Below are 21,828 nucleotides of genomic sequence, written 5' to 3'. Positions count from 1 at the left end.
ACGACGTCCGTCTTCACTGTAAGTAGAAACAGTTTATTTATTAGTTTATTGATACTGTATACCTCCTGTGTACATTATTTTATCTGCTGACATGTTTTATTGTGTCACATAGAGTGATGAGAGGAGCAGCTATGAGTTTAACTGCAGCAGCGAGTGGATTTGTTGTCTTCCTTCTCTCTGTGCCAGGTACTGTTTATCATTCATTTACACATCATACATTTATACTGTAGGGCATTTAGTACACATATTCAGAGTTTTAAAAAGTAAAAAAAAAAAAATTGAATTCCCAAATGATTAACTTTTCTAGATTTAATTTGTGATGTGATGCAAACCAGAAAACACATTCACTTCTGTTTCTTTGTTGCATCTTGTCGTAGGTAATGATGTGTTTCACACTCTTCTGTATCATCGCGTTTAGCACTCAGTGGTTTTTTTGTGGTGACAACTGTCATCACATTGCGTAAATGTTTATACGCATGCAACACCCCCCTGTATCATATTACCTGAACATTTAATGGTTGTGTATCATTGCACAGTAATGGTAGTGCTGCTTTTTAATTAACTGTATAACTGGAGCTGTTAGCATCTGAAGGATTCAGTCATTTAAGGTAAATTATAAATGTACGTCCTTTTTTAAGAGAACAAGATAACATCTATTAAGAGTTCAAAAATACAAACCAGACTTCCCCATAATTTTGTCTCTCGAAGAAGGTGTGAGGTTTCAGACATGGCACGTCAGACAATCTCTCCCTCTCATTTCCTTTAAACTGCATTAAGATTAACACCTTCAATGCATTGCTGACCACTAAGCCTTTGGACTTCTCCACATATGTGTTCACTGTGGCTTAATGCAGATATGACATAAGGAAAGTCAGACATTTTCATGGACTTTTAAACTCATAGTAATATTAACATAAGATTACATATGTAAGAAATATTTCCCCAAAATGCTGATGTATCTTTGTCTTTGTAAGTTTCCATACTGGAGAACCTCAATAAAATTCCATCCTTACTTTTATGTTCTGAGTCTGATTGTGCTTCCCGCTGTGCTCTGTGTTGCAGTGATACAGGGCCAGAGTGACTGGGGAGTAACTTACCCTTCCACTCCGATCTGTGCCTTAAAGAGATCAACCGTGGACATACCGTGCACCTACAGATACCCATCCACAGCAAGTAATCAAACTATAGAAGTTCGAGAACGATTCTGGTTTGCTAAAGGGAGAGATGATGAACCTGTGGATCTGAAAAAGGACTCAAACTACACAGGTCGGGTGCAGTATCACTGTGATGAGAAGAACTGCACTCTGACAATCACAGACCTGAGAGAGAGAGACTCGGCTGAGTACAAGTTCAGGTTCATAACTAACCATAGTGGTTTCACTGGTTCACCTGGAGTCACTTTGTCTGTTACTGGTAATATTTTATTGGAATATTTGTTTCCAATTGTTTTCCTGTGAATCTTTTGTGTGTCTGTTTGCATGCATGTACTTTAATGGTTTAGTTTGAAATGACATTTCTGCTCTCTTTTGACCTTTGCAGACCTCCAGGTGCAGGTGACAAGATCATTGACCCAGGGAGAGCTGAGGTGTCACAGCAGCTGTAATGTATCTGATAATCCTTCATATGTCTGGTTCAGTAATGGACAGAAAATGGATGGAGAAACATCTTCTTCTCTCAGAGTCTCTGTTGAAGATAACGGCAGCTATTCCTGTGCTGTTACAGGATATGAAGATTACCGCTCTCCTCCAGTGTGTGAGTTTACTCCACTGTCACTAATAAAAGAGCAAACTTAGAAAACTATAGATACTTTAATACTTTTTATTGAGTCCAATGGGGAAATTAATTAATTTTTTTCGTTCTGTTGTTAGAACACACTACACACAGTGCTTAGGATCTATACAGTACATGCACAAATGGAGAGTTTTCACAGTGAGGAACAGGGCAGTTGGGGTGGGGGTGTGTGCTCTCCAGCTACTAGTCTGCACTCCATGTGAAATGTGAGGGAAACGGCAAATTTATATCATCAAATTGATTGAAACCATTCTGAGACATCCTAGTGGTGGTAGTAGATTGCTTGTTCCACACACACACACACACACACACACACACACACACACACACACACACACACACACAAAACAATAGCCTAAAAAGTGATTAATCTGTTGTCATGACATTTTTAAAAAGCCTTTTACAGAGCTGCACAAATTGCAGGGGGCTGTTATATTCTGTCACTTTTTCAACATCTGTTAGAACTAATGACCACTTACTGCCTACCTATGTTTTCTTCTCCAGATGCTCCAAAGCTTCCCTCTGTATCAGTGAGTCCCTCTGGTGAAATCGAGGAGGGCAGTTCAGTGACTCTGACCTGTCAAATCGATGCTTATCCAGCAGCTAACTACACCTGGTACAAGAAGAATGGGAATCCAGAACTTCAACCTCTCAGTGAAAATACACCGCTTGTCTTCCGCTCCATCCAGTCCTCTGACTCTGGAGAGTATTACTGTACAGCTGAGAATGAGCTGGGGAGGAGGACATCTAGATCTATCTCTATTGATGTGAAATGTGAGTGAAACGCCCAAATTTAAAAAGCCACATTCAGCTGATGACTGCCCTTTAAGGCTTGCTTTGATCACCACATCTGCTGTTTCTGAAGTTATAGTCCTGGTTGGCAGCAGGATTAACCCTGTGGTTTAGGGCTGTCAAAATATTCATAATCCATTCACAAACCCATGTTTTGTTGTCATATTCATAGTTATATGTATATTTTATTTGTTTCTGTATTCACTGTTTGTTTTTAATGTTTAACATGTTCATGTATACACCAACAACCAAGGCAAATTCCTTGTAAGTACTACTTACTTGGCAATAAATTATTTTCAGATTTGGATATTTCAAAAGTCAATTTATTTTAATACATCTCTTTCAAAGCTTCCCTCTGGTGAGATAGTGGAGGGAGTTCAGTCAATCTGACCTGTAGCTGGCGAATCCAAAATCTTCCTTGCAAAATGAATCCGTAAAGAGTTCACATTTCAGCTGAAGCCTGCAATCTGGTCAGAAAATAGGTTCTTAAAGGACATGAGAATAACTCATTCACAGTGTGCATATCACACGTTAAAATAATAAGATGAAAAATAACATTAAGAATGAGAGTGTAGTAATAAAGCCACTTAAAGAAACTGAGGTCAAAGTCACTAGACCATTACCTGATGTTCCTCCGTACTCTGCCCACTGCTGTTGTGAGATTATTGTTTGGCTCCCAGGTTCATGAGTCAATAGGAGGAGATGGACATCACAGCTGTAAAATTAGAGTTCATGTTTCAAAATTTGACGGATGATAAGAGAAACGGGCTCCACTAACCCACCTTACTGTAGCCTACAGTGTGTCTGATGTGTATTTCTAATAATTCACTCATCCAACCTGTTGTATTGAAATCTTAAATGTTCATATTTTATTAAAACGGATGTTTTCACTTCTAGATGGTCCAAAGATTACCTCTGTGTCAGTGAGTCCCTCTGGTGAAATCATGGAGGGCAGTTCAGTGACTCTGAACTGTAGCAGCGATGCTAACCCAGCAGCTAACTACACCTGGTACAAGGAGAATGAAGACTCACCAAAAGCATCAGGACAGATCTTCACCATCACTGATGTTAGACCTGAACACAGTGGGAATTATTACTGTGAAGCCCAGAACAGCAGAGGACGTCAGAACTCCACCTTACATCTGATTGTTGGAGCAGGTAAGTTTCTCCACTTTCACCTGCACAGGCACCTGTTAACTGCACCAGACCTGATTCCCATGTTAATATGTAGCAACCCAGAAAATTAAATTCCACGTGTGCATTTCCAGACTGTTTTTGTGTAGCTGTGTTCAGGGAGGAACCTCCATCATGTCAGAGGTGGATGACACTGACTGACTGATTAACAGACAGCAAAGTGATTCATCAATCTGATCCTACTAATGAGGTGTATCATGCATTTATCTATATTTCCAGGGAATTCAACAACAATAATGCATATCATCTGGCCAACTGTGGTGGTCCTGATACTGATTCCTCTGCTGCTCCTGGGTCTGTGGGCGAGGTAAAACAACACAAATCCATCACTTCAGTCACCGTTGTTTTATTTTCTTCTTCTAGCTTCCTTTAGTTTCTGTGTTGTGAATTTCATTATGTTGCATTTTTTATTTGTTGTTGTAGTTGGACTCAATTCAGGAAGAAGAAAACTCTGAGCTCCACCACTAAACCACATGAGCCTGTAGAGCTAGAGGTGAGAGACAGAGAGAGAGAGAGAGAGAGAGAGAGAGAGAGAGACATACCCACACTCACACACACACATACACACATGCGCGCACACACACACACACACCACACACCACACACACAAAAACACATCCCTAAAAAAAGAATGCTGTGTTTGTTTAGTTATTCATTTGTTATAGTGATTTAAATATCTGTACATCTTTATATTATTTCTCCTATGTCTTTGCATTTTTATTAGAATTAAATTTTTTTTGTTTGATGTTGCTTAATACCTTTTTATACAAATAGATGTAGGTAATTAATATGAATCCATCCTAATATTGTGTTCATGTTCATATAACTGTTTATTGTGTTCTGTCTGAATATTTGGACAAATTGTATTTTGATACTTTGGCAACATTGTTCTTGACACTTCATGCCAACAAAGCCCCTTCGAATTGAATAGAATTGAGAGAGAGTGAGAGAGAGAGTGAAAAAAAAGAAATATATATATATATATATATCACTGTTATAATAACTCTGCTAATGAATGCTCTACAAGGTGAAGAAAGTGTAAAGTGAATTATCAGCAAATAATTTACATTTAAACATGATAAAAAAAAAGTTTCTGATAAAACTCTTAATATATTTGGTTATCATGAATGAGGTCCTCATTTTGTCGTCTCTCCCCATCAGTTAGACTCTTGTCCTGTGTATGGGAACATCTCAGACACTTCAGCAAAGACAGAAGACCCAGAGGAGCAGGAAGACCTGGTATGAAGTCCAGCACTCACAATCATACACACACACAAACATGCATACACACACACACACACACACACACACACACACACACACACACACACACACACACACACACACACACACACACACACACACACACAAAAACTTCTCTAAAAAGGAATGCTGTGTTTGTTTAGTTATTCATTTGTTATAGAGCTTTAAATATCTGTACATATTTATATTATTTCTCCTGTCTTAAAATTTTTATTAGAATTTAATTGTTCCGTTTGATGTTGCTTAATACCTTTTTTATACAAATAGATTCATGTAATTCATATGAATCCATCCTAATATTGTGTTCATGTTCATATAACCGTTTATTTGTATTCTGTCTGAATATTTGGACAAATTGTATTTTGATACTTTTGCAACATTGTTCTTGACGCTATTCATGCCAACAAAGCCCCTTTGAATTGAATAGAATTACTGTATATATCACTGTTATAATAACTTAGCTCATAAATGCTCTACAAGGTGAAAAAGGTGTAAGGTGAATTATCAGCAAATTATTTACATTTAAACATGATAAAAAAAAAATTCTGATAAAACTCTTAATATATTTGGTTATCATGAATGAGGTCCTCATTTAGTCATCTCTCCCCATCAGTCAGACTCTTGTCCTGTGTATGAGAACATCTCACACACTGCAGCACAGAAAGAAGACCCAGAGGAGCAGGAAGACCAGGTGTGAAGTCCAGCACTCACACTCACACACGCACACACGCACACACACACACACACACACACACACACACACACACACACACACACACACACACACACACACACACACACGCACACACACACAGGTTTGTGGCACTATCTTTGTGGGGACCCGTCATTGACATAATGCATTCCTAGCCCCTTACCCTAACCTTAACCATCACAACTAAATGCCTAACCTTAACCCTCACCCTAACCATAACCTAATTCTATCCCTAATCCTAAAACCAAGTCTTAACCCTCAAACAGCCCTTTAAAGTTGTAGGGTCTAGTATATTGGTATATTGGACTCCCGGTCTTTGGACCCCACAAATATAGTTAAACAAGAACACACACACACACACACTCTCTCTCTTAGCTGTCCATCGTGTTCGATGATGACGCTTGCTCCAGGGATGGGGGTGGATTGGTTCAGCGACCTTGCCGCTGGTGCCACTTGTTGTGGGTGTTGAGTCCGATCCCTCAGATGGAGCAGGGGAAACCAGATGCCAGGGGGGTACCTGCCGCCCGCTGGTGTCTCTTGATGCGCCTCTCGGATCGTCGGTCTTTGTTGGTTTGGTGTATTTGAGAGACTGCAGTGGCACAGGTGACCTGCCCAGCTGATCTGTCGAGTGCCAGAGATTCAAGCTGCATGATAGGGATGTTTGCTCGCTTTATGAGGTCCCTGGTGTAGTCCTTAAAGCGCTGTTTTTGCCCACCAGCGAAGCGCTTGGCGCCCATTAATTGACTGTAGAGGACTTGACAGGGCAGGCGATGTGTGCCCTATCCAGCGCAGATGTTTTTTGGCCACAGCTGCTACCATACAGATTGAGTCAGTGTTGCTGAGGATGTCTGGATGGGGGATTCAACCTTCCCAAGGCAAACTGAGGATCTTCTGTAGGCAGCGGATATGGAAGGCCTCTGGGATGCTTGCGGTATGGGGTCCAAGACTCTGCCCCATACCGCGTTGTAAACAGCGACCTTGGTACTGATCTTCAGGTTACGGTAAAACCCTGCTGCGTAGGCGTCCAAAACATGATGAAGATTTATTTATCCGGGTGTGTATTTCTGTGTCAAGGTATCAGCATGAGGACAAAGTGGAGCCGAGGTAGGTGAAGTGGTCCACTGTTTTAAGTGGAACACTATTTATGTGAAAACTGGGGGGTGTGGGGGCGGGGGTGGTGAAATGGGACAAGGACCTCGGTTTTTTTAATGTTGACCTGTAGGCCAAAGGATTGGTACAGAATTGATATTGTTTTAAGGGTGCGCTGCATAGAATCTGGGTTGTGAGCTAAGACGGCACAGTCATCAGTATACTGAAGCTCATAGATTTGGCGGGTCTTTGTCTTTGTGTGGGCCTGGAGCTGACGGATGTTGAAAAGGCTTCCGTCAAGTCAGTATTCCACATGGACACCGTCTTCATGTCCCATGACACGGTGGAAGAGGCAGGTGATGGCAGAGAGGAGAATGTTAAAGAGCACTAGAGCTAAGACACATCCTTGCTTCACCCCAATGTTTACCTCGAAAAACTCTGACTCGAGTTCTCCTGTGAGCACTCTGGCTTGCATCCCGTCATGCAACTGCTGTAGGATGCTGAGAATCTTGGGTGGTACCCCAAGTTTGGAGAGGTGTTTCCAGAGCAGCTCATGGTTGATGGAGTCAAAAGCTTTGCTGAGGTCGATGAAGGCTACGTAAAGGTCTTTGTGATGTTCTCGGCTCTTCTCCAGCAGCTGCCTCAAGATAAAACCATGTCTGTCGTGGATCTGGTCTTCCGGGAAGCCACACTGTGTTTCTGGAAGCACAGCTTCTGAGATGTGCTCAACCAGTCTGCTGAGCATGATCTTGGCCAGGACTTTCCCTGTGACGGAGAGGAGAGATATCCCACGGCTGTTGACGCAGACTGCTCTGTCTCCTTTCTGTTTGTAAATGACCACAATGTTAGCATCCTTGCAGTCCTTTGGATGTTTTGGATCAGGAGGTGCAGGCAACGCGTGAGGATGTATCCTCCGTGTTTGAAAACCTCTGCAGGGATTCCATTGGGTGCTTTTGTTGTCCTTCATCACAGCAATATCTTGCTGGAATTCTGAGTAAAGTAGTGGGGTGTCCAAGTGCATGGTTGGTGGCAGGTCTGGTAGATTATTCAGAATATGTGGGTCGACAGGGTCTGTGTGGTTGAAGAGACTCTCAAAATGATTTGCCCAACGGGCAAGAATCTCGTGGTGGTCCTTGAAGAGCATGGACTCGTCAGCTGATCGGACCGGGGCAATCGCCCGCTTCCTTGTGCCGTACAATGCTTTTATAGCATCGTAGAAGCCTTGAGTGTTATTGCAGTCTGCTATGTTCTGGATTTCTCGCGCCTTTTGTACCCACCAGGTATCCTCCATAGTCCAGAGGGCTCGCTGGGTTTCTGTTCTTGCAGCAGTGAAGGTGATTTTAAGGGTGGGAGATCCATGGCAGGACAGGAGAGCTTTGTGGGCCTCATGCTTGGTTTTTAGGAGTAACTGTATCTCAGGTAAGTTGCAGTCAAACCAGTCCTGGTGATGTTTCCTTTATTGGCCGAGCGCCTCTGAGGCTGCACTATGAATAGTCTGGCGCAGAGCTAGCCAGTCGGTTGTTCCTCCGGGAGTTTGTTAAGGTTTTCAGCAAGGAGCCGTCGGAGGTTGTCTTTGGTAGTGAGGCTATTCAGCGCTATACCTATTCAGCGCTATACGCTATACACACACACACACACACACACACACACACACACACACACACACACACACACACACACACATGCACACAAAAACATTCCTAAAAAAAAGAATGCTGTTTGTTTAGTTATACATTTCTTAAGGCGCTTTAAATAGCTGTACATATTTATATTATTTCTCCTGTCTTTACATTTTTATAAGAATTTAATTTGTTCGTTTGATATTGCTTAATATCTTTTATTTATACAAATAGATTTATGTTATTAATATGAATCCATCCTAAAATTTTGTTCATGTTCATATAACTGTTTATTGTGTTCTGTCTGAATATTTGGACAAATTGTATTTTGATACTTTGGCAACATTGTTCTTGACACTTTTCATCCCAACAAATTATAACTGTGGTATATATATATATATATATATATATATATATATATATATATATATATATATATATATATATATCACAGTTATAATAACTTGGCTCATAAATGCTCTACAAGGTGAAGGTGTGAAGTGAATTATCAGCAAATAATTTGCATTTAAACATTTTGTCGTCTCTCCCCATCAGTTAGACTCTTGTCCTGTGTATGAGAACATCTCATACACTACAGCACATTAAGAAGACCCAGAGGAGCAGGAAGACCTGGTATGAAGTCCAGCCAGGTTAGAGCCTCCTGCATCCAATACAACAGGCCCACTTCAGATTTACAGTCACAGTTCCATCCGTAACTTTACACCAGTTTTATGTGATTTTCTGCAGATGCAGTTGAACCAGAGGCGGGACTTACCTGATGGAAACAACGCAGTATGACACTGAAATATCCCTGTGGAGAGCGAGGCTGTGGAGGGTGCGGGGGATGTGGATACATTTACCTTCAACTCCAGAAGATTTTATTCAGTCAGTTTTCAGGATCAGCAGCAGGTAGGAGTCAACAGCAGCATGTAGATTAGATTAGATTAGATTCAACTTTATTGTCATTGTGCAGAGTACAAGTACAAAGACAACAAAATGCAGTTTGCGTCTAAGCAGAAGTGCAAAAATAGCAATGTGATATACAAAGTATAGACAGGTGGTGCATAGGCAGGACAAGAAATATATTGCAGTGTTATAAGAGCAGAATAAATATGGCTATGTAATATGAACAATGTATGAACAACATGTACAGATATGTGCTATGTAGTAGCAGTGACATTATAATAATAGTAAGAATAATATAGATATATGCAGTGTATTAGCAGAATATATAATAAGAAAAAAATATATGGATAAAATATGTATATTCTGTATGAACCATATAGACAGATATGTACAGTATAGTACAGCTATGTACAGTGTGGTAACATTATAAGAGTAGTAAGAAAAGTGTATTTCCAGGATGAATAGTATGAAGAGCAGTAGAATCTGGCTATGTATAGGTGTAATCACAGTATGTACATTTGTAAATAAATAAATAGAACAGTATGGGTGGGATAGGGTAGTGCAAATTGTCCGTGTGTGTGTGTGTGTGTGGGGGGTTAAGTAGGCTAATTGTCACCGAGATGCAGAGCAAGAGTTCAGTAGGGTGACAGCCCAGTCCCGTTGATGAGAATGGGTGTGTGTGTGCTAGCTTTAGGCTTCCTGAAGTCCACAATGAGCTCTTTGGTATTCTCGGTGTTGAGAGCCAGGTTGTTGTCAGTGCACCACGATGATAGGTGGTGGACCTCCTCCCTGTAGGCCGTCTCATCGTTGTTGCTGATGAGACCAATCACCGTAGTGTCGTCTGCAAACTTGACAATGGTGTTAGAGCCATGTACAGGTGTGCAGTCGTAGGTGAAAAGGGAGAAAAGGAGAGGGCTCGGCACACATCCCTGTGGTATGCCGGTGTTCAGGGTGATGGTTGAGGAGGTGTGATTATCTAACCTAACAGACTGAGGTCTGTTGGTTAGAAAGTCCAGAATCCAGTTACAGAGGGAGGTATTGATGCCTAGTTCACTGAGTTTGGTGATCAGTTTGGAGGGGATGATGATGTTGAATGCTGAACTAAAGTCAATGAACACCATTCTCACATAGGTGTTGCTATTGTCAAGGTGGGACAGGGCAGAGTGAATTGCTGTAGAGATGGCATCCTCTGTGCTCCTGTTCTGAAGGTAGGCAAATTGGAAGGGGTCCAGTGAGGGGGGTAAGCAGGTCTTGTGGTGGGCCAGGACCAGCCATTTAGAATAATTTGGTGTTGGCAGCTTGATCTGAATCATGTCGAGACATCAAACATGATTTATTGTTTAGATCATCTGATGGTCAGGTGCTGTGTGACTTACTGATGTATATGCAAGCTTATTGTTTCCTGTAGAGCAAGTTATATTACAGAAATTATCGTTTAAAGTTGTATTTTTGAAATGCTACGTAATAAATAACTTTTGAAAACTCCTGAGCAGTCTCTGGGTTTGTACCTGTCCTGGCTGACAGAGCCAATAGAGTTTGTTCATAACGGAGACAGTGAACTGAATGCATCACATATTACTATATGTACAGTTTAGATTTTCACACATTGAAATCAAAGATAAGACTAGTAGGAGGACACTTTGCTACATGTTACATTTTCCAAGTGTTCCTGTCTGATTCCAATAAACAGCTTCTACAACAAGTGAAGGAGCTGTTGGACAACTCTGTGAAACATTAGTGTGCAACATTTTGGAATAGCATTTCATTAACAAGCTATCAAGACAAATAAAGTTTATTTTGCTTTGTCTTATTTTTCACATGCTTACTTTGTGTCCCTATGAGTATGAAATGAGACACAGTGTTTAAGTTTATTTTGATTTTGGATGTTGCTGATATAAAGATGAACAGACACAGTTTTTTTTTTTATTCTTTGGGGTCATTCATCAAAGCAGAGTAGGTCAAGGTTCACTAAATGGTAAAGCCTTTTTCAAATAAAAGTCTATAAGGGATACCTTCTGCAACACTCTAATTATGAACAATCAGTGATGGATGGTAAAATGTTGTTTCAGGGTCCTGATTCAGTATCTGTGATGTTTCACTGTCCTCTGGTGGGGAAACTGAAGTGTGGCCCATTCAAGCTCCATCACTCTGAGTGCTCCCTCCACTGTCTGCTTTAAAGGCTGAAGAGAATTCTGTCTAAAATAAGGCCCTAAGGCCTGTCAAATCTGACTCTAATTTATTTATTCCAGCACTTTCTTACATCGGACTTAAGTTTACCAGGACACAAGGATCAATCTGAGATGAAGAGTTTAGTTAAGCAAGTTTACTGAAGTCCAGCATTTAAGTTATAATACACGTGTGGGTATACAAAAAAGATCCTAAGTTTCTCTGACCACAGACAAACCGTATACAGGGTTCAGGTCCACTCAGTCCCTCTCAAAATTGTGAAACCCATCTAACCATATCCCTAATCTTTTAACTTCTTCCTTGACAACGTCATTTCCACGCCTGTCTCCGGGTAGATTTCTTCAGTTCTCACACACACACTAACCCAAGAGCCGCCCCCCTGCATTCCACCTATCCGCTTGATACTAAAAAACTGTTTCTAACATACACTTCACATTCCTGAACTAAAATGTAATCAAAGCTTAAGTTAACCATTTGTGTATCCGGGTCTATACATTAAACAGGGAGTTCAAATGTGTCTTCCCTGGAGTTGTAACCAAGTCTCATGACTACACACAACTCACATATATTATATATTATATTATTATATGGTTCAATCCCCAGACCGGCAGGATAAAATCTGGGTGGTGAAATTGAAAGAGCAGTGCTTGTCCCTTCCTCATTACCACCAGGGTGCTGCCCTTGAGCAAGGCCATTATCCCCAACTGCTCCAGTGGAGTTGTTCAGTGGCCAGCAGATCAGGCTGTGGTTGTACTGGGCAGATTCAAGGTATAAATGTTTAATTGTGTGAATGTGATCAGGGCAAAGAGTGAATGAATAAATAAAGGTTAATATGTTACTTTGTTTTTATTTATTTATTTTTTTGTTAGGGACCATGTACAATTTTAAACATAAATTTTACCTTTTGATGCATTGTACCAGACTTTTTAAATCTGCAGTCCCCTGGCAGGGCACAATAAAAAACATACAAACAACACCACCCCACCCCACCTCCATCCCATCCCCTACACACACAAACACACACACACACACACACACACAAGCACACAAACACACTCAACATGTCCATGTTTAGTTAACACTAACAGACGTGTGAGTTTGTCACACCTCAGTGTTCGGCTTTTCTCAGCAAAGAGAAGCAACCTGACCTCAGAGAAAACAGAGAAGAGAGAATCCGAAAAACATAATCATGCCATTTTCCATCCCCCTCTTATGTTTAATACTCTGTGTTTCATCCTGTTCAGTGAAACTGCCTCCTGGTTTACAGGTCAAATACATTCCTGTTTGTTCACTACACCTGAAGACTGTGTGACTTATTCCCTTTTTAAGACAATAGTTTGTAAAACAACATAAGTTTGTTGTGTTGTGGGTATGTACTGGCATGTGGGTCATTGTGCATATTAATGATCAAAAGAGGAAGGAAATGTAGTCTTTACCAGCCTGATATCAGTCTTCTGCTCACTGACAACAGAGAGGCATCTTTTAAGACGACGTCCGTCTTCACTGTAAGTAGAAACTGTTTATTGATTAGTTTATTGATACTGTATACCTCCTGTGTACATTATTTTATCTGCTGACATGTTGTCACACAGAGAGATGAGAGGAGCAGCTATGAGTTTAACGGCAGCAGCGAGGGGATTTGTTGTCTTCCTTCTCTCTGTGCCAGGTACTGTTTATCATTCATTTACACATCATACATTTACACACTGTAAGGCATTTAGAACACTTATTCAGAGTTTTAAAAACGTTATACAAAAAATATTTGAATTCCTAAATCATTGACTTTTCTGGATTTCATTTGTGATGTGATGCAAACCAGTGAAACACATTCACTTCTGTTTCTTTCTTGCATCTTGTCGTAGGTAATGATGTGTTTCAGACTCTTCTGTAAAAACATTTACGCATGCAACACCCCCCTGTATCCTTTTACCTGAACATTGAATGGTGGTGCATCATTGCACAGTAATGGTAGTGCTGCTTTTTAATTAACTGTATAACTGGAACTGTTAGTGTCATTTTAGGTAAACTATAAATGTATGTCCTTTTTTAAGAGAATAAAGTAACATCTATTAAGAGTTCAAAGATACAAACCAAACTTCCCCATCATTTTGTTTCTCGCAGAAGGTGTGAGGTTTCAGACACAGCATTTCAGACAATCCCTCCCTCTCATTTCCTTTAAAACTGCATTAAGATTCAAACCTTCAATGCATTGCTGACCACTAAGCAACACTTTGTCTTTGCACTTCTCCACGTGTTCACTGTCTTCACTTAATGCAGATATAACCTAATTAAAACGTCAGATCTGTTTATGCACTTTTATTTTAAACTAAATTATTAATAACATAAGATTCCATATGAAAGAAATATTTCCCCAAAATGATGATGTAAGACATCTTCGTCTTATGAACATGCAGTGAGACGTTCTAGAGCCAAGTAGCTTTGGTCAAAGTGTTTGTCATCTAGCAAGTTTCCATACTGGAGAACCTCATTAAATTCTGTCCTTACTTTTATGTTCTGAGTCTGATTGTGCTTCCTGCTGTGCTCTGTGTTGCAGTGATACAGGGCCAGAGTGACTGGGGAGTAACTTACCCTTCCACTCCGATCTGTGCCTTAAAGAGATCAACCGTGGACATACCGTGCACCTACAGATACCCATCCACAGCAAGTCATCAAACTATAGAAGTTCGAGAACGATTATGGTTTGCTAAATGGAGAGATTATGAACCTGTGGATCTGAAAACAGATTCAGACTACACAGGTCGTGTGCAGTATCACTGTGATAAGTTGAGCTGCACTCTGAGAATCACAGACCTGAGAGAGAGTGACTCGGCTGAGTACAAGTTCAGGTTCATAACTAACCATATACTTGGAGGTTTTACTGGTTCACCTGGAGTCACATTGTCTGTTACTGGTAATATTTTATTGGAATATTTGTTTCCAATTGTTTTCCCTTTGAATCTTTTGTGTGTCTGTTTGCATGCATGTACTTTAATGGTTTAGTTTGAAATTACATTTCTGCTCTCTTTTGACCTTTGCAGACCTCCAGGTGCAGGTGACAAGATCATGGACCCAGGGAGAGCTGAGGTGTCACAGCAGCTGTAATGTACCTGATAATCCTTCATATGTCTGGTTCAGTAATGGACAGAAAATGGATGGAGAAACATCTTCTTCTCTCAGAGTCTCTGTTGAAGATAACAACAGCTATTCCTGTGCTGTTACAGGATATGAAGATTACCACTCTCCTCCAGTGTGTGAGTTTGTTACACACACACACATACACAAATATACCACACTTCCCCACATTTTCTTATTAAAGTTAACTTATTTTCCTGTTATCTTCTCCAGATGCTCCAAAGGTTGTTCCCCTGTCTCTGACTCCCACTGGGGAAATCAGAGAGAACAGTAGAGTGAATCTGACCTGTAGCAGTGATGCTAACCCAGCAGCTAACTACACCTGGTACAAGGATGGTAAACCTCTCAATGGAAAGGCACAGCTCGTCTTCAGCTCCATCCAGTCCTCTGACTCTGGAGAGTACTACTGTACAGCTGAGAACCAGCTGGGGAAAAGGACATCTGAATCCATCTTTATTGATGTGAAATGTGAGGAAACAGCTTTAATATAATAAGCAACACTCCACTGTTTAGGCTTACTTTGCTGATCATACCTGCTTTCTTCAATTCTTCACATTCACAGTTGTGGGTCACTGAACAGCAGTGGATGATAAATAGGTAGTTTTATTTGCTGTTGGCATCAGTTAAAAGAACAGCAGTCACCTAACTATAATTTATTATAATTTTTTCATTTTATTTCATTTCATTTATTAAACAGGAAAGCATTAAAAGTAACATTAAGTTACTGTTTAAACAGGCCTAACTCAGTTTAAAAACTGGTTTCCAGCAGGTTCTTGTTCTGCAGAAACGTAAAACATAGAACAGAGTTACGGCACATGGAGCCAGAAACAAATGTACAGGACATTAGCATGGGCTAGACCAGTGGTTCTCAAACTTTTTCGGTCATTCCCCACTTTGGACAAGGCGGAATTTTCAAGCCCCACCTGCCCCCATCGGCCCAACACAATGCTAGTGAAATACGCAACAAGCTTAAACTGTTCCAAATTATTGAACAACTAGTATCAGTATAGTAACAAGTTGTATCTAAATACAAACTAACAATCTACATCCAATAACAACAAGTTCAAAAATAAAGAAAATAAAAGTACAGCTGTGTCAAAATTTGTATCAAGTTCAAAAATAGAAAATAAATAAAAGCGCCACTTTGCAATCTGTTAAAAAAAGAAAAAAAGAAATCAATTTGGCAAGACAGGTCTGTTTATCCCTGCATTAGTGGCTGCAATGAGCCTGTTTTGCATCGGACGATTTCTCAAACTGGGGTTGCAGGCTTGATACTGCCACTCTCAAGTCATGCTCAATGTTCAGCTGAGATCTGTACTTTGTTTTCAGTGAAGCAACAGCTGAAAAGCCCATCTCACAGAGATATGATGTGGCATAATAATATAATATAATCCAATAATATAAGATATATTACACTGCATAATGAGCACTTTTACTTTTTGGTACTTTAAGTACAGTATATTTTACTTAAGGACAATGTTGAATGCAGGACTTGTAACTGACAATTTGTAACTCTAAAACACTGTTTTTTTTTTACTTTTACTGAAATACATGATGTGAGTAAGTCTTCCACCTCTGGAAATCACCAACAACAGTCATGCATGAATAGCTGCAGCTGTGTTTAACACTGAAAACACACAGCTCAGTACAGCATTTACTCAGGGCTCTTAAGTTTTAAGGACAGGCAGTGACAACTTTTGTTGAGGAAGTAACCTCCTTAAAAGCGCATATGACAATTATTCACCTCAATGATAAATTCATTAATTTTAATGAATTAATACACCCCTGGACTGTAATATTTCAGATGTGTTTTGAGCAAGATTTCTGCTCATGTTCAAAACTTTTTGCACATTCAAAATATATCTGTGTTCTCTGAGATTTGGAGGAGTCATGATATTTTGAGAAAAATAAAGTACCTAAAAAAAAAACTATAAAATAATCTACCTGCATCATAGTCTGCTGTGCATTACGTGATTGCTGTGCTGATACGGTAGATCTCAGACCTTCTGACAGACTCAGAGCCCCGTTTGGGAACGTTTAGGGAAGTGTCTGTACGCTGCTCTATGCTTTTTTCTCATTGGTTGTTGCGTTAAATCTTACCCAGATACAATAGTACTATTTTCTGATTGGCTATTGTATAGCCCCTTTCTTTTTTTTTTGATTGGCTGATAAGTGGCAGGCTTGACTAAGAACTCCAGGGAAGACACGCTTGATTCCTGTCAGTTCCATAGTGAGAGCGGCTCGCCGGAAAACTTCTGGGCGCTGCAGAATATTAAATATGTTATAAATAGTTTTTCCGCGTGAGAAATACAATGTGTGGCGGGAGTGCGTGACAGTCACGCTCAATGTGTAACACTTGAGAGCCCTGGTTTCCTTGCAGCTCTGCTACAGTAGCAGCGAACCTTTAACGTTACCTGCCGGTCACATCGTCTCTAAACGGTCCGCTCACAGTGAAGTCCTGCACGGATCAACAGATGTTAGAGTCCGGCGGCTGCTCGCTCTGTTTGTTAAGACGCACCGAGCAGATTAATGGAGCCGCTCGGTGTTTGACTAGCTAATAAGCCGTTGGCCTGTTATCTTGAGCTTTGTCTGAAGGCGCCGAGTGGCCAGCCAGGCTCGACACACCGACACATTTCCGCACATCCTCCACTCAGTTTAACCGCTAACCCCCCCCCGGTACCGGTCAGAGAGGCGTGTTTTGTGTCTCGGTCCTCCGGTGCGTCCAGCGACGGGCGACGGTCAGTTTTTAATTAGCCTACATTGGTAACAGTTAATTTTGTTACGGTATGAACTTAATCCTAGGAAAGGCAAACAATATAAGACCTTTGTAACGAAATCCAAGACTTTGTATACCAAATCCAAGGCTTTTAAGGCCTTAATTTGAGACGATCAAATTTAAGACTTTTTCAATGCTTTTAAGACCCCGCGGTACCCTGACACACACACACACACACACACACACACACACACACACACACACGCAGTCACTCTCTAGTCTAGTGCGCGTTCTTGCTCCAAATTCCGGGAGATTTGATCTCATTTGCGGGCGTCAAGGAGCCGCTATCAATATGCGGGAGATTCCCGGAACTTCCGGGACAGTTGGGATGTCTGGATAAAGATATAAAGGCATAAAAAGGAAAATTTCCTCCCGTTTGGCGCGCCCAACCTGTCACGTCTCTATTCCCCACCAGTGGGGCGCGCCCCACACTTTGAGAACCGCTGGGCTAGACAGATACAGACAACTAAAAACAACAAGCAAACAAACAAGACTTGGACAATAACATGAACAATCAATGAGTGCAAGTGTAACTGTCAAGAAGGAACAGTTTATATGCCTTTTTGAAATAGGTGATAGATGGTAGTGTTCTGATGTGATAGGGAATGTCATTCCAAATTTTGGTGTATGTATGAAAAAAGGATTTCTGACCATAGTTGTTTTTTTATGGAGGAACTGGAATGAATGCCTGTGAAACTGACCTAGTGACGCGTACTGTTCTCATATTGTGTGTCGGGAAAAGTGCAGCAAGTGTTGGTGAAGTGCTATTTTGAATCTGAAAAGAAAATGTAATCATTAGCGTACAGTAAGCATTTTGAGTGTTTATACACTTGAGGGAGATCATTAATGTATAAAAGAAAAATTAAGGGTTCAAGAATGCTGCCTTGTTGAACGCCCATATCACAGACTAATCACACACATGCTGTAAAAAAAAAAAAAGAGTTCAGTTTTAAAAAATTTAAATGTTGATATTTCATTAAAACGCAAATGTTTTTCCCTCCAGATGCTCCGAGGCTTCTCTCTGTGTATGCTGAGATAGTGGAGGGCAGTTCAGTGACTCTGACCTGTAGCAGTGATGCTAACCCAGCAGCTAACTACACCTGGTACAAGGAGAATGAAGACTCACCAAAAGCATCAGGACAGATCTTCACCATCACTGATGTTAGACCTGAACACAGTGGGAATTATTACTGTGAAGCCCAGAACAGCAGAGGACGTCAGAACTCCACCTTACATCTGATTGTTGGAGCAGGTAAGTTTCTCCACTTTCACCTGCACAGACACCTGTTAACTGCACCAGACCTGATTCACATGTTAATATGTAGCAACCCAGAAAATTAAATTCCATGTGTGCATTTCCAAACTGTTTTTGTGTAGCTGTGTTCAGGGAGGAACCTCCATCATGTCAGAGGTGGATGACACTGACTGACTGATTAACAGACAGCAAAGTGATTCATCAGTCTGATCCTACTAATGAGGTGTATCATATATTTATCTATATTTCCAGGGAATTCAACAACAATAATGCATATCATCTGGCCGACTGTGGTGGTCCTAATGCTGATTCCTCTGCTGCTCCTGAGTCTGTGGGCGAGGTAAAACAACACAAATCCATCAGTTCAGTCACCGTTGTTTTATTATCTTCTTCTAGCTTCCTTTAGTTTCTGTGTTGTGAATTTCATTATGTTGCATTCTTTATTTGTTGTTGTAGTTGGACTCAATTCAGGAAGAAGAAAACTCTGAGCTCCACCACTAAACCACATGAGCCTGTAGAGCTAGAGGTGAGAGACAGAGAGAGAGAGAGAGAGAGAGAGAGAGAGAGAGAGAGAGAGAGAGACATACCCACACTCATACACAAACACACACACACACGCACATACACACTCACATGCGCGCACACACACACGCACATCCCAAAAAAAGAATGCTGTGTTTGATTAGTTATACATTTGTTATAGTGCTTTAAATATCTGTACATATTTATATTATTTCTCCTAAGTCTTTACATTTTTATTAGAATTTAAAATTTTCGTTTGATATTGCTTAAAGGAGAACTCCGGACAATTTTTACATTAATCTTGATTGCTATATGTATATGAGTACTGTCGACAGCAAAAAAAACGAGCCGAATCGGTGCTAGCAACACGGAGCTGCTGCAGCTAATGCCGAGAGCTCCCACTCAGCTAAAACGGCAGTTATGGGGGCATAAGATAAAGAGTGCCTTTGTGCCTCTTAACAGACACAAAATGCAATTAAAATGTCTGTGCAACATGAACAGGGACCTTACATGACAACAAGATGCATTTAGCAACTTAGCCATTGTTTAAATTCACCTACCCTCTTAGCTGCTAGCTGCCGTCTGGGATGAGTGAGTGTGTTCATCCAGGCTCCGGTAATAATCATCACGCAGCAGTTTCATGTGTATTTGTAGCATATATATCCATTTTGTGTGCTGTCGTTGGTGAATATGAGTCTCTGCAGTGGCGAATTGTGTGGTAGTTTCCTTAGCCAGGCTAGCAGCCCCGACCGGCATGCTTCTACTTCCACCCCGCCTCCCTCGCCTGCCGAGGCCGACAACAATCCAACAAGCGCCCGCTGGTCTGGTGGAGGTCTTCCAGAAGACCGTTCAAGCCTTCGCGGCGAAAATTTTTATTTTATTTCACCCTCACAAATAGGTAATTGAGCACTGTAGTGGTTATGACCATATTAGTGACTATGTAACTACATGGATACGGGCCGAATTCTGTTTATGCCCTGTACAGTAAAATAGTGTTTTAGACTGCTAATTGCAGTCTCGCTGAAGTCCCGTGGGAATTCAGTTGTAGCGTGAAAAAGGTAAATATAAACTCTGATATAAAACTGATGAACTCTTAATATATTTAGTCATCATGAATGAGGTCCTCATTTTGTCGTCTCTCCCCATCAGTTAGACTCTTGTCCTGACTATGAGAACATCTCAGACACTGCAGCAAAGACAGAAGACCCAGAGGAGCAGGAAGACCTGGTATGAAGTCCAGTACTCTCACCCTCACACACACACACACACACACACACACACACACACACACACACACACTGTTTATTGTGTTCTGTCTGAATATTTGGACAAATTTTAGTTTGATACTTTGGCAACATTGTTCTTGATACTTTTCATGCCAACAAAGCCCCTTTGAGTTGAATAGAATTGAGAGAGAGAGAGAGAGAGAGAGAGAGAGAGAGATACACACATATATATATATAGGCTACTGTATATATACTGTATATATCACAGTTACAATAACTTGGCTCATAAATGCTCTACAAGGTGAAAAAGGTGTAAAGTGAATTATCAGCAAATAATTTACATTTAAACATGATTAAAAAAATAAATTCTGATAAACTCTTAATATATTTAGTTATCATGAATGAGGTCCTCATTTTGTCGTCTCTCCCCATCAGTTAGACTCTTGTCCTGACTATGAGAACATCTCAGACACTGCAGCAAAGACAGAAGACCCAGAGGAGCAGGAAGACCTGGTATGAAGTCCAGTACTCTCACCTCACACACACACACACACACACACACACACACACACACACACACACACACACACACACACACTGTTTATTGTGTTCTCTCTGAATATTTGGACAAATTGTAGTTTGATACTTTGGCAACACTGTTCTTGATACTTTTCATGCCAACAAAGCCCATTTGAATTGAATAGAATTGAGAGAGAGAGAAAGAGAGAGAGAGAGAGAAAGAGAGAGAGAGAGAATTATATATACATATATATAGATATCACAGTTACAATAACTTGGCTCATAAATGCTCTACAAGGTGAAAAACGTGTAAAGCAAATAATTTACATTTAAACATGATAAAAATTAAACGTTTCTGATAAACTCTTAATATATGCAGTTATCATGAATGAGGTCCTCATTTTGTCATCTCTCCCTATCAGTCAGACTCTTGTCCTGTGTATGGGAACATCTGAGAAGATGAGATATGAGAAATATCCCTGTGGAGAGCGAGGCTATGGAGGACGCATGAACCTTCAACTCCAGAAGATTTTATTGTCAATTTTCAGTAGCAGCAGCAGATAGGAGTTAGCAGCAGCATGTAGCAGAACATTTAGAAGAATGTGGTGATGGCAGCTTGATCTGAATCATGTCGAGATGTCAAACATCATTTATTTTTCAGATCATCTGACGGTCAGATGACCTGTCCGGCTGACTTTTATTTTTATTTTAATCAGCTTTTTATAATGTTTTTTTTTTTTGTGTTGGTACTTTTACATGAGGTAAACAGAGAATATTGTTGATTTAATTCAGAACTGTTCCCTCCTCACTCTGTGAAAACATATTACGGTTTAATCTGTTCTAAA

At 40.5% G+C, this 21,828-nt stretch overlaps 1 protein-coding gene across 1 annotated transcript; it reads left to right on the top strand.

Moving 5' to 3' along the window:
* Positions 1-727: 727 nt before the first annotated feature.
* Positions 728-21,653, top strand: LOC114545340 (B-cell receptor CD22-like). Its single transcript, XM_028563618.1, has 11 exons — positions 728-734; positions 1,063-1,354; positions 1,540-1,553; positions 2,296-2,565; positions 3,481-3,519; positions 18,492-18,713; positions 18,969-19,056; positions 19,173-19,242; positions 20,388-20,465; positions 20,900-20,977; positions 21,406-21,653. The coding sequence occupies exons 1-11, from the start codon at positions 728-730 to the stop codon at positions 21,436-21,438; spliced, it is 1,191 nt and encodes a 396-aa protein (XP_028419419.1). The 3' UTR covers positions 21,439-21,653.
* The last annotated feature ends 175 nt before the right edge of the window (positions 21,654-21,828 follow it).

The sequence above is a fragment of the Perca flavescens genome, chromosome 2, assembly GCF_004354835.1.
Source record: "Perca flavescens isolate YP-PL-M2 chromosome 2, PFLA_1.0, whole genome shotgun sequence".
Lineage (NCBI taxonomy): Eukaryota > Metazoa > Chordata > Actinopteri > Perciformes > Percidae > Perca > Perca flavescens.
This window is presented reverse-complemented; position numbering and strand designations above follow the sequence as displayed.